The sequence below is a fragment of the Caloenas nicobarica genome, chromosome 27 (assembly GCF_036013445.1).
Source record: "Caloenas nicobarica isolate bCalNic1 chromosome 27, bCalNic1.hap1, whole genome shotgun sequence".
Lineage (NCBI taxonomy): Eukaryota > Metazoa > Chordata > Aves > Columbiformes > Columbidae > Caloenas > Caloenas nicobarica.
The window spans coordinates 1,182,675-1,196,377 of record NC_088271.1 but is presented as its reverse complement, the minus strand read 5'-3'; the positions used below and the strand labels follow the sequence as shown (position 1 = coordinate 1,196,377).

The following is a 13,703-nucleotide window of genomic DNA, read 5'->3' as shown; positions in this document are numbered from 1 at the left end:
AATCTCGTGTCAGGATTAAGCCAGCCTAGAAAGACAAGTGTGTTAGTCCCTGCTGAGAAGGGATACGGGGGTAGAGAGGGAGAAACAAATGGGCAGGAAGTTTTCCAGCTCAGGAAGAGGAGTGTCAAGGCTCATTGCAAACATCGCAATCTCCTCGCCTTCCTACCAGAACAGCGAGTTCTGGTAGCGCCGCTCACGTTCTGGCTCCCAGACCCCAGCCAAAGCCCATTCGGTTTCTTCTGGACTCTTCACATCCCAGGGACTGCCAAGGTCTACTTGGAAAAAAAGCCAATGGCCGCTCTGGGTGCTGCTGTTCCTGCACCTCCAGCAGCACGAGCAGAGCTGCCAGCAGCTGTTCGAGCGCAGCAAAACGCCAGAAGGGACGGTTTGTCCTGTATAACACCCTAAAGCTCACATGTGATATTTATTAGGACTGCTAAACCCAAAGCTGGTTCACTCTCTCTCCCCCTTATGCTGTGAGAAGGAAGACTGACATCTTTCCGTCTCAAAAGCAATAAAATTTCCCGGGGACAATCCTGCTTGTTCCTTTGCCCGTTTTCCCACTCGTTTGCACGGGACCATGTCCATACTATGGAGTGAGCTGCCTCTTTCACAAAAGGGCTGAGCTGGCCTTTAATTTACAGCGACACTGGCCAAGCACGTGCTCTGCAGCTGAGCTGAACACAAGCAACAGGCGCAGGAATTCTGCAGTCGCTGCAGTCTCATGAGCCCCTCCAGACACCTCTGAGCAGCCCAGAGTGGCCACAAATCCCTTATGACAAAGGGGACCCCACCATGAGCTGGGCAAGGTCCTCAGCACACACAGGAGTAGCTCTCAATCAAGGCAGGCAAGGGCAACTGCCTCCAATTTTAACTTTAAGGCGTATGGTAAGTCTTCCAGAACAAAGGCAGGATGAAAAACTGACACGCCATCATACCAAGAGATGGGGGGAAAACCAGGGATGGTCCTGATTTTTGCAAAACCTCCTCAGCAGCTGCAGCATAGGCTGCTCCAAGTTTAGACAACATTGCACCAGTCCTCCCTACCTTCTAGTCAGGAGAAGGAAACAAAAATACATCCACCCTAGTCTGCAAAAAATCAGACGCTAGGAAAGGCTGCCACTGCACAGACTGAACCATGGTGGACACAAGGTCTCAAACCAACAGGAGAATGTGCCTCAGCCTTCTGCGCCTCAGTCCCCACCACCCAAAGCAGCCATGTGTCACTCACAGGCCATGCTATCATGATTAAAAAGCTAAACAAAGCCATCTGTGACCCTAAAAATCAACAGATGTTGTTCCTCTGACTCATGCAGGCCGAGCAGGCGTGAGGACAAACCGAGGCAGCAGCGAGGATCCCAGCTTCTTCGCTGTCCCTCAGTTTACAGGCTCCCCAGCTCATTTCCAGAGCTGCAGCTGAGCTGCAGAAGCTACACAGGATCACAGAATCATTTTGGTTGGAAAAGCCCCTCAAGATCATCAAGTCCAACCATAACCCAGCCCCGGCACTGCCCCATGTCCTGAGAACCTCATGTCCGTCTGTCCAACCCCTCCAGGGACGGTGACTCCAGCACTGCCCTGGGCAGCCTGTTCCAATGCCCCACAGCCCTTTGGGGAAGAAATTGTTCCCCAGATCCAACCTCAACCTCCCCTGGCGCAACTTGAGGCCGTTTCCTCTGGTCCTGGCGCTTGTTCCTGGGGAGCAGAGACCATACATGTTCATAGCAATCAGGTTTTGGGGAGAAAAGAACATCACTCACCTGGAATCCAACAAACATGTTGGGAGGAACTTGGCACAGAGGAGCAGCCCAGGTGTGTCATGAGATGCAACTGCGAGGGCAGCACAGGATAGGCCTTGTGAAAAAGATCCTGCACCGTCACCACCTGGCACTGAGGCTCTATCCACTTCTAGGAGAGACACACAGATGAGCAAGAGTCTCATGACACGTGCACCAAAGAACATCCAACACGCACACCTGTGTATTTCAACACACATCCAGCATGGGAAGGGGTTGGGGCAGCCCCAGGGCAGGTCCCAGCAGCAAACCTGAAAGGAAAATGCCAAGGGGTGAATATGGGAACATGCCCTGCGCTGGCAAGCAGGGCAGAGATCGACCTATTATTCATCAATTATGGGAAAAGTCACCAAACTAAAAAAAAATTTGGAACCTTACAAAACTATTTGCAAAGTGGGGCCAAATTCGACTAATAGCTTCAGCCCAAATGGAGGAAATAATTAGAAAAACATTGAAAAACGTTATTTTTAGTCCTCCTCCTTTTCTTGCTTGTTTCTAACTGAAACATTTCACTTCGGAAATGATGAAACATTTTAGTCGCAGCAGGATCTTGGAGTCTTTGTCCCAGCGAAACAGGAATGTTTATTCGGTTTGTCACTTACTGACTGAGCTAAATGTCAGGAGGAAACCTCGGTGTTGCTTTTTCATGTAAAAATAAAAATAAAAAGCATACAAAAGATTTTATCCGTCGGTACAGGGCATTAGAAGAGGCCAGATAAAGGGCAAGCACCTTTCCTGTCCAGATCCCCAACTCCGCTGAAGTCACAACGGAGGATGGAGGGATTAGTCAAGCTGCGTGATGAGGTGACAGGGTGACCTAAGGTGACAAGGGAGGTGAAAAGCTCCCAGACTAGAACTGGGGCCTCCCCGCTCCCATGCCCAGGGGCGCTGGGGAAGCCACATCCCGGTGCTCCTGTCACACAGAGCGGCCCCTGCTGAGAAATCAGCCTCTCCGCGACTCCTGCCTCGGCTTTGTCTCATTTTAGGGCCTGATGAAAAGACTTGGGGTCTTCTCCAAGCTTTAACAAAGCTTTGGCCTCTCCAAGGCCTAACGAAGGGCTGAGCGTCACAGCCAGGAGCCCTGGGGTCCCACATGAGCCCTGATGTCCCGGGTGTTTCCTTCCATTCCCTCCTCCATTAGAACTCCTGCCCCCACACACCACAAAGAATTTGCAGATCCAAGGGCTCACCACCGTGGTTTATTATTGCAGTTTCAGGATCAATCATTCCTGCCATAGGTGGTACAATTTCCACAACAGACCCCGAACTCCAGTCTGCTCACAGTTTGTCCCAAAACCACGCAGGTCTTGCCCAGATAATGACCTTTAACTGCTCCATCCACGGGCCAAAGACTCAGAGCTCTGAGCAGCTCTTAAACTAGTCAAGAGGGAACTACAGCAACAGATATTTTTCTAAATGCCATTACACAATTGCCTGCCCAAAGCCTGGCTCAGCCGTTTACGAGCACTTGAGGAGCTCAAACCATTTCCAAGCGTCCCCACCACAGTTCTTCTTGGGGCAGATGTGACACGGTGGCTTTCAGGGTCTTGCTGTGGGGTATGGAGACCCCAGCATGTGTCCGCATGAACTGGGAGGAGACTGAGACCTGGCAATTACGGCAGGGAGGGAATTGGGAGCCGGGGCATGAAACTAGAGAGGGGAAACATTTCAGCTTTAATCTCAGAAACAGCTTCCTGATAGTAGATTTATGAGCGAAGGGAATAGTCTCCTTTGCAGAAGGCTGGAAGCGCTGTTGCACGGGGCTTTAAAAACAAGACGGGATAAAAGAGTAGCCGATAGACAAGGGGAATGGTTTTACTTTGGGCAGAAGATGGATAGGACGCCACGGTTCACCCCCAGCCCTGCCCATACATCAGCAGCAAATCTCACACCTGCCTTCTGTGGCATTTGCCCGTTTACGCAGATAACCAGAGGCTGGCAGAACGTCACCGTGCCGCTATGAAAGGCATCCAAACAAACGGGACCAGCCCAATTTTCTGTCCCCGCTCTCACCCCGCTGCAGCTGTGGGGGTGACCTCGTGGGGCTGCTACAGAACCTCATTTTTCAGCTAACGCCTGGGTGTAGTAGCCAGAACCAGGGGCTTGACACATCAGACTTTTGTGCAGGAGCCCACAAAGGAGTTTTTTCATTAATACATGCGCCTTGTTTAACTTGGACATTGAAGCAGCTGAACCTTTTCAGACTTAGTGCTCCCTGCATATATATATAATAGTTTCCTGTAATCAGCCTTTTCTTTTTTTTCCTGGCTTGGCCTTTCCCAGTGAGTTCTTGAGTACTGGCTTCCTCCAAAGCTGCTTTAGTGCTGCTGAAGGAGGGTGAAGTGACAGCTCTGGCGACCCAAGCGCTGTACTCACCCACAAAAGTTGTCCAGCTCTGGCACCGCAATGCAGGTTTCACAGCTCCTCGTGTCCAACCTTGGTGTGACCTGATTACAGCAGGGGGTGAAAAAGCTAAAGCAGCCAACAAGAGCACAGAATTGTAGAACAGAATCATTTTGGTTGGAAAAGACCCTCAAAAGCATTGAGTCCACCAGTTCCCCCAGCCCTGGCACTGCCCCGTGTCCTGAGAACCTCATCTCTGTCCAACTCCTCCAGGGATGGTGACTCCAGCACTGTCCTGGGCAGCCTGTTCCAATGCCCCACAGCCCTTTGGGGAAGAAATTGTTCCCCACATCCAACCTCAACCTCCCCTGGCGCAACTTGAGGCCGTTTCCTCTGCTCCTGGCGCTTGTTCCTGGGGAGCAGAGCCCGACCCCCCTGGCTCCAAGCTCCTTTCAGGCAGGTCAGAGATCAGAAGGTCTCCCCTCAGCTCCTGTTCTCCAGCTGAACCCCCCAGCACCTCTCGGTACCTCGCAGAGATTCCCCCGTGTGCTGACCCCATCGCACGGGGCAGGAGGAGCAGTCGGATGCAGGACACACAGACCCCAGCTGGCTCCCATCTGGTGCCCAAGCGGCCGCAGCAGAGCTGGCAGTCCCAGGGCTCTGTGTGCTGCTCTCAGACCCTTTGCCAGGGCCTGTTGGGAAGTTTGCCCAGGGCTCAGCCTCATAAAACTGCCGAGCCAGTGCACCGAGAAGGGATTAAATGCAAAAGCCTGTGACCTCAGCTGAATACTGAGTCAAAAGCACTCTGACTTTAGGCTTATTGCCCCACAAAAACACTGGTGAAATCATTTCATTAACCCCCAGGGCCTCATTTCCTTCCTTCCCTTGGCCAAGCTGAAGCTTAAAATAGTATTTCGCATTCCTCATCTTTCTCTCCAAAACTAATTAATACCCAATTAGCCAAAAGCTCTTCTCACGGCAGCGTGGCTTGATCACGCAACCTGCCCGCCCTCAGCAAAGGCAAGAACGCCCTCCCAGGCTCCCAGCTCCCCCAAAGGCATTTCTGATGGAGCATCTGGAGAGAACTGCGCTAAGGCAACAAAAACAGGAAAACAGTAAAATTAGAGCCCCACATGCAGTCTTACCTCCGTCCCACATGCGCACACAACGCTTACGCGCCCATGAACAAACTCAAGCTGCAGTAATTCCCCGACGCCACAAGCACTGCTGCTCTTTGCCAGCTTCCAGCAGCCCCTAAAGGCAAAACCCACAAGCTGCTTTCTGCCTCCTCTTCTCAGTACCCGCGCTACAACGCAGGGCTGGAACTGCACTCCAGCCTGTTTCCCTGTGCTCATATTTTATTCCAATAAAAGGGCTTTGCAAAGCCCTCGGATTCAGTGCAGGGGAGAGGGAAGAAGATGGAGCACAGGTCTTTCTGCATTTGGACTCCAGGGCTATTTCTCACCCTCTCGGTAGCCCAGGCCAGGCATGAGTCAAACGACAAGGCTTGTGCGGACGACGGAGCGTCACTGCGAAGGAAGGGACGCGAGCCCAAGCTGGGAAGGAAACCTCATCCAGGAGAGCTCTGAACACGTCACCCCACCAAGCCCCCGGCTACAAGTTCTTGCTCAAGGCCCACGCACACCAGGCAGGGGCAAGAGCGTCACACATGAGGCTGTTTCTGGTGGGCAGGGGTACGGACCAGGACAGGCTGTAACAAGTGTCCCAAACACGTGGGGAAGTACAGAGGAGGGAGCAGAGCTCAGCGGGCACCATCTCACATCCAACATCGGCACGTCAGTTTGGTTTTCAGCCCGAGCTTCCACCCACGGACCAAGGCCAAGGCCAGCCTTTGCGCTCTCATCTCACAAGCTCCAGCCCTTGCTCGCCGCTCATTAACACAACCAACAGGCATCCGTGGCAGCCCCTCAGTTCTGGAGTTTTGTGCTGGCTACAACCCAATGCCAGAGGACAACCCCAAACCCCGAAGACACAACGGCCTCAGCTCACAGCAGCGCACGCCCCGTCCGCGGCCCGCCCGTCCCGCCGCTGTGAGGCGGCCGGGCCTCCGCCGGGCCTTTTATACCCGCCCCGCGGTCACGTGGCCGCGCGTCATCACGGCGTGCGGCAGCATGGCGGCGGCGGCGGCGGCGCCGGTCAGTGCCCGGTGAGTGCGGCCCGCGACCCCCGGGACGTGCCCTGTCCGCCCATAACCTCCGATATGTGCCCGCTCCATCCATAACCCCGATACGTGTCCAGAACGGCCATCCCCCCGGTACGTGTCCTGCCCACCCGGTACGTGCCCGGTCGCTCTGTGACCCCCGCCGTGTGCCCGGCCCCTCCACGGCCTCCCCGGTACGTGCCCAGCTCCGCGATCCCCCCCGGTACGTGCCCGTCCCAGCCACAACCCCAGCCCGGTACGTGTCCTGCCCCTCCGTAGCCCCCCCAGTTCATGCCCGGTCCTTCCGTAGCCCCCCCGGTTCATGCCCGGTCCCTCCGTAGCCCCCCCGGTTCATGCCCGCTCCCTCCGTAGCCCCCCGCTTGGCGCCCCCCGCCATCCCCGTGTCCCGGCCACCCCTGGCTCAGCCGGCGCCGTGTCCCCGCAGGTTCCTCACGTCCAAGGAGCAGTTCCACGCGTTCCTGCGGGCCCGGGGCCAGCCCGGCAGCCGGGCGGCTGCGGAGGACGGGGAGGAGGGCCAGAAGGGTGAGGATGAGGATGTCGGCAGCCCCCAGAGCGAGCCCCCCGCCAAACGGGTGAGGCCGGAGGAGCCGGGTCAGGACGGGGAGAGCCGAGAGGAGGATGGAGCAGCGGAGAAGGAGCCGGTGGAGCGAAAGCGGGCGCGGGGGCAGAACAAGAGCAGGCCGTGCATGAAACCCACCCGCTACGAGCAGAACCGGCTGTGCCCGTCGGTCACGCAGGTGGGACACGGGGCTCTGGGGTTCCCGGGGAGCGATGGGTGCTCAGAGCAGTTCTGGGCCAGGGCAGACCCAGGCTCACCTCGCCTGCACTGGAAGATACTGGTGTTGTCTCAAAACTGGGTTCTTCACCCCGTTCATTAATGTCCTTGGTCTTTATTTCTCGTATATCTCCAACCCTGGCATGCCTGGGTGGGCAAGCAGAGGGCAGAGGTTTCACCCTCCTCTTTATCGTTTTAAGGGCTGTGCAGACAAGTGCTACTTCGGCGCGCGGTGCCGCTTCCTCCACGACGTCGGCGAGTACATGGCCACGAAGCCGGGCGACCTGGGCCGCAGCTGCGTGCTCTTCGAAACCTTCGGCAAGTGCGTTTACGGTGTCACCTGCCGCTTTGCCCAGGCCCACCTCGGCGACAGCTACCAGAACATCATCAACGCGGACCTGGCCAAGCAGTGGGAAGGGAAGACGCTGGTGAGGAACAACCTCTCCAAGGACCTGCAGCACCAGCTGCGCAAGAAGAAGTTCGGCTTCAAGAAGGCTGATGAGTATCTCCGCGGTCTGGCCAAGCCCCACGGCCATGGTGGGAAGGGCGGCAAAGCCACAGGGTGCTCTGCAGAGGAGCAAGAGGTGTCCAACTGCACAACAGCCCAGGAGGGCCTGGGAGACGGCCCCGAATGTCCTGTGCGACCGGAGCAGGGAGAAGATCCCAAACCTGACACCTCGCAGAGCGGCGAGGAACCTTCCTCCATCAAAACAGCGGGCCTGGTGACAGATGAAGATCTTATAAAGCTGCGGGCATGCGAGAAGAAGAAGGTGAGAGTTTGGTTGAGGGCTGGCCTCTCTTGTCAAGTGGTTGAGATTGTGCTTGGGAAGACAAGAGGGAGGTCCGCGCTGGGTGAGAGGCAGAGGACCGAGCTGCCTGGGGACCGCGTTACTGTCGTGAGGGGTGGGATGCAGGAAGGTGAGCTCTTGGGGTCGTGGTGGTGTCCTTGGATGGGGGAGAACCAAGAGAAGCTGCAGCTCCTTGCACGTGGAGGAGCTGAGCTGTCGGTGAGGGTGGAGACGAGCTGCTGGAAGAGCTGAGGCTGGGGCTGGTTGGTTTGTACCGCACGGTGCTCTCCTGGGGGGAAAGCGTTGCCTCCTTCCTCTCCTCGTCACCTCCTTCCTCCTCATCACCTCCGTCCTTGCATCCATTAGCCAGTCTCGCATCCCTCTGTCTGTAACTGCTTTGAGTTTTCTCCAAGCTGAGCAGTGAAAACAAATTGAGCGGTTCGGTTTCTGGTTCTTTTATCCAAACGATACATTCTCAAGGAATAGCTGAGGTTCTTGAACAAAACCGGTGTTCTTCTGGTTTTCCCACTGAGTTATATGCACAGCAAGTGATAAAATTGCTGACTGGAATATCGTCCTGTTGAACCGCTGCTGGTTCAGCTCCACTAACGTGCTCCTCCATCCTTCTTGTTTCCCAGCTGGAAATCCAAGGCAAGCTCTACTTAGCTCCACTCACCACAGTAAGTAGATAATTCTCAACTTTTGTCAAACTTTGCCGTTCCCACATTTGGAACAGAGCAGATCTGAAAAACCATGTCTCTGCTGTCTCTCCCAGTGTGGTAACCTCCCTTTCCGAAGGATCTGCAAGCGCTTCGGGGCGGACGTCACCTGCGGAGAGATGGCTGTGTGCACAAACCTGCTCCAGGGCCAGTCCTCCGAGTGGGCTCTCCTCAAACGCCATCACACCGAAGATATTTTTGGGGTGCAGGTGAGTGGCGTCACCTTGATAACCTAAAAAAACGAGAACTCACTTCTGAGGAGAAAAGCTGCTTCTTGAACACAGGCAACCTGTCCCCTCTTTGGTAGCTGGAAGGAGCGTTTCCAGACACGATGACCAAATGTGCAGAGCTCCTGAACCAGACGATTGAAGTGGACTTTGTAGACATCAACGTGGGGTGTCCCATTGACCTGGTCTACAAGAAGGTAAGACGTTCTCCAGCACGTTTTGTGAGTCCTGTTTCTCCAAGTCTTGAGATGCTCCAAGTCTCAGCTGCATCCCCTGAGCAGAGAGCCGCTGTGGAGCAGCTCCAAGCAGCATCTTCACTATGCGAGGAGGCAGAAAATCTTGACTCTGCCACTTTTTGTCCCCCAGGGAGGAGGTTGTGCCCTGATGACTCGGACCAACAAGTTCGAACAGATCGTCCGAGGGATGAACTCGGTGAGTCGGAGCATCTGCCGGCAGCGGGGGATGAGCTGCTGGAGCCGACTCCTGCCTCACTCTCCCATTTCTGCAGGTGCTGGACGTCCCGCTGACTGTGAAGATACGGACGGGGGTGCAAGAAAAGATGAATGTGGCTCATAAAATAATCCCCAAGATCCGCGAGTGGGGAGCGTCCATGGTCACGGTACAGGGATCATTGACCGGTGTCTGGGGAACTCTGCACGATGTGGGGGTGACTTTACCCTTCCCCACAGCCCAGCGGCTCTTTCAAACACCTTTGCCCAGCTGCGTACAACCTTTTAGTGTTTTCTGCTAATGACAGAAAAATTCAGGTGCAGGGAGCGTTTTCCTGGGTGCTTCTGAGCTTTGTATCCATGACAAAGGGAGACGGTTCCTGCAGTGCTCTGGAATGGAGGTTTCAGCCCAATAAACCTCGTTCCAGAGGGATCCTTGACCCCTGCCCAGTGTCATTTCCTTTGCTGAAGCCCGTTATTCCAGCATTCCCAGTCTGCTCTGCCTCCTCCGGGGCATTTTTTGAGGTCTCACTGCAAGTTTCTTCCCCAGCTTCACGGCCGGTCCCGGGAACAGCGGTACACGAGGGGCGCGGACTGGGACTACATAGCAGAATGTGCCAAAATAGCCAGCCCCCTGCCTCTTTTTGGTAGGTGTTTCTCTCGTTTTGTCACGTGGAGTGAAAGTGCTGCATGTTTCATTCGAAATATCTTTAAAAAATTTGAAAAAACCAGGCTCCCAAGGACATTTAGCCTGAAGGAGAGGTTGGAGTGTCAGAAACATCCCTGGGGGGCTCGAAACATGAGCTGTGGAGCTCTTTGGACAGTCTGGCTCTTGGACCCTGTGTCTTTTTTGAATTTTATCCCATGCCTGGATTCACTCAGTTTGACTTGCCCTCGCGTATCGCTCTGATCTCTGGCTTCTCCCTTCTGGACAGGAAACGGTGATATTTTGTCTTATGAAGATGCTAATCGAGCCATGCAGATGGGCGTTTCGGGAATCATGATTGCAAGGCAAGTGCTTGTGTTTCCCCTTCGCTTCTGAGCTCGATTGGTGCAAGAGTAAAAAAGGAATTAAATATCTGAACAGACCCGAAACACCAGAGGTTTCTTCTTGGTGAAACTTCTCTTTGAAACTTGGTAAAATCACTTTGCATCTGTGGGAACTTCCAGGAGGTTCCTGTTGAAATTGAAATAAAAATTAAAGCAGCACCGGCTGGCAAATAAGTGCTGGAACGTCTCTTAAATTAGTTGGCATAGTCAGAAGCATCAGTCAGGGGAATAACAATGTGTTTTTCGCTACAGAGGGGCACTCATCAAACCGTGGCTTTTCACTGAAATTAAGGAACAGAGACACTGGGATATCTCCTCCAGTGAGAGATTTGAGATCCTCAAAGACTTCACCAACTACGGCCTCGAGCACTGGGGCTCAGACACGCAGGGAGTGGAGAAGACGAGGAAATTCCTGCTGGAATGGCTCTCGTTCCTCTGCAGGTAACCGCCCAGCTGGGAGGATCCTCGGCGCAGCAAACCCGCGTTGTTTGAGCCGTCGCACACGCTGCTGTTTTGTTTCACTGCAGGTACATTCCAGTCGGCTTATTAGAATATCTACCTCAGAAAATTAACGAGCGACCGCCTTACTACATGGGGAGAGACTATCTGGAGACGCTGATGGCGAGCCAGAACGTGGACGATTGGATTAAAATAAGGTAAGAAAGCGTTGGATTTCAGTTAAATCGGTAGGAAGGGGCAGGGCAGAGCCCCACAAAGTCACTGTGCCCACGTGTGTCCTCCAAAGAGGGGGTGGTGGCTCTTGCCCATCAGTTTAAGGGGCTGTAAGAAAGCAGTGAGGGTTAAGCAGCGCTTTACCTCGAGGTTTTAGCTGAGCTCGAAGTTGCCATAAAGAGCTCTCTCAGGTCATCCCCTGCAAATCTCACATAGCTGACCTCCCACAGAACCAGTTTGGTTGGAAAAGCCCCTCAAGATCAGCCCTTTCTGGGAAGAAATCGTTCCCAATATTCGATCTAAGCCTCCTGTTCTCCAGCTGAACCCCCAGCTCCCTCAGCCGCTCCCATCACCCTTGTGCTCCAGCCCCTCGCCGGCTCCGTTCCCTGCTCTCAACTCGCTCCAGCACCTCGAGGCCTTTCTGGTCGTGAGGGGCCCAGAACTGCCCCCAGGATTCGAGGTTTGGCCTCCCCAGTGCTGTTCATCCCAGGACAGTTGTAGGATCGATGGGACGTCTCAGGCTTTTGGTGTCAGATCCCTCCGTGCTCTGCCCAGACAGTCCCCCTCCCCAAGTTAGGAGCTGAGCATTTTCCCCATTTTTCATTACCTGGCTTCTGCATTCATGCAACAAAGGGCAGGAAACTGTTTTTCCCCAAATCTGCGAGTCCTCAGGCCCTGCCTTGGAACGCCTTTGCAAGCCCAGAGCCGGTGCAAACGCGAGCGGGAGCAGCCAGCTGCTGCTTCCCGTCTCACGGAAACAGAGATTAGCAAAAATAGAGCACGGCTACAGCCTTCTCTGGTTTTGCTAATCCTCATCCATTTCGTTAGGACTGTGAACAGCTGCCTAAAACCACGTTAATCAAGTTTTTGTCAGAATTTTTTAAATGCCATTTTTCGAGTGGAACCTGCCCGCATTAGGCTGCGCAAAGCTTTGTAACCCGTGGTCTCTACAGTGCCATGTAATAGACATTTATAGCCATAAGAACTCAACATTTTAAAGCAACTTATGTTTATTTGCTAAAGTTGATTTTAAGGAGACAATAAGCAGAAGCGGGGCTCTCTGAACACAACCCGTTTCTGCTTCTGTGCTGTAAATTCAGGCTCTTGCTCTGCAATTCCGTGCCCTGCTGGGATCCCCTCCCTGACATGTCTTATGGAAAGTTTTAGTGATGCTGCGTTGAACCAGCATCCAGGAAATAAGTTAAACCTCCTTGACTCCAAAGAAAATTACTCTGCACTGAAAATACGACGTGTGTTCCAAAGTGCGAAATAGTTCAAGTCTTAAGCGAGGCTAAATCTGATCGCGCTAGCACTGGCTCACATCATTTTAGGAACTGACCTTAACGCAGTTTGGCACGAACAGGGTTTTGGCTCCACACAAGCACAGCGAGAGGTTGAGAGGAGCTTTTCGGAGGCTCGTGTTGGTTTTTGGCACGTCCTCGCCAGCGGTGACGCTGCGTTCAGGTCACCAAGCCCGGCACCGACCCTCGGGGACTCCCCGGTGAGAAGGACGTTGCCCTTACCTGCTGCTCTCGTCCCTCCGGTGCTGGGGTTTGGGGTTAAAGCTCAGCACCGGGGTGCTTTTGTGCAGCAGCCTTAATATTTTGGGAGATTAAAGTCTTGATTTGAGACATCTGAGTGTAGTCACCATCGCCGCAGAGCCACAGCCATAAAATAACCAGGTACTGGTGCACTCAACGCAAACCTCTCCTTGTTTTTTTGTTTTATTCTTTCTTCCAGTGAGATGCTTCTGGGACCTGTACCTACCAGCTTCACCTTCCTGCCCAAACACAAGGCCAATTCCTACAGATAGGGCTGACGGGGCCCTTTCCCGTGGCGGCGAGTCAAGCGGAGGCGTCGAGGGGCGGGTTGGCTCAGCCGCGCTCCAAAATGAAATAAAGTTTTATGTTTTTAGAAGCGTGGTTGTCTTCACGCCCCCAGCAAGAGTCCCTGCCACGAGTTCCGCAGCAGATGGGCTCAGACAGCCCCGCGGCCAGCGGTGCCTCGCTAATAGAGAACAGCGTGTTTAATTAACAGGATACGGGCCACCAGAGAGCTTTGGCCTCCGGTTCGCGGCAGGAGTTGTCCCGGCTCCCCCAGGCCAGACCCTGCTCACGTAGCGAGAGCAAAAGGCCTCTTGTTCCTCCCAGGATGTCCTTGGCGGTGCCAAATGCTCCGTGTACGATGTACTCACCCGATCCCTGGGGCCCTGCAGAGCACAAACGGCCCCAGCATCTCGTCAGATGAGCGGCATCCAGCCCTTTTTTTGGGGAGTGCTCGATGGTGGGGTCCGTCTCCTCCCAAGTGTCACCCGGGGAAAGCTCGGCCCCCCCCGAGGGGGATCCAGGGCAGCTTGTGTGTCCTGGTCAGGGGACTAAAAGACCTGGCAGCACTACTGCAGCGAGGTCTGGGGGAACACACGCTGTGTGACGCTCCCTTGTGTCCCTGAGGTCCCTTTTTCCTATCTCTGCATCACTCCAGCACACAGAAACACAGGCGATGGGCACGAATGTGTTTACCGTGTGGCACAAGGTGCAGCTGGGTCCCCACACACAGCTCAGCTGCATCAACTTGTTCCTTTTCCTCCTGAAAAATAGTATTTAAAGCAAAAAGCGTTTGTACCCACCACCCGCCCACCCCTCCAAACCCTTTCCCTGCCCAGGAGGAGCTGGGGAGGCTCTTGGGCTGGGGCGGAATGTGGG

The 13,703-nt window shown here is 54.4% G+C and overlaps 1 protein-coding gene across 1 annotated transcript; it reads left to right on the top strand.

Moving 5' to 3' along the window:
* The first annotated feature begins 6,230 nt into the window (after positions 1-6,230).
* DUS3L (dihydrouridine synthase 3 like) lies at positions 6,231-12,875 on the top strand. The gene is made up of 13 exons (XM_065652559.1): positions 6,231-6,306; positions 6,746-7,058; positions 7,297-7,866; positions 8,523-8,564; positions 8,660-8,812; positions 8,911-9,027; positions 9,197-9,262; positions 9,339-9,449; positions 9,830-9,926; positions 10,215-10,290; positions 10,582-10,770; positions 10,857-10,985; positions 12,742-12,875. Exons 1-13 carry the CDS (start codon positions 6,272-6,274, stop codon positions 12,812-12,814), a joined length of 1,971 nt encoding a protein of 656 aa, XP_065508631.1. The 5' UTR covers positions 6,231-6,271; the 3' UTR covers positions 12,815-12,875.
* The last annotated feature ends 828 nt before the right edge of the window (positions 12,876-13,703 follow it).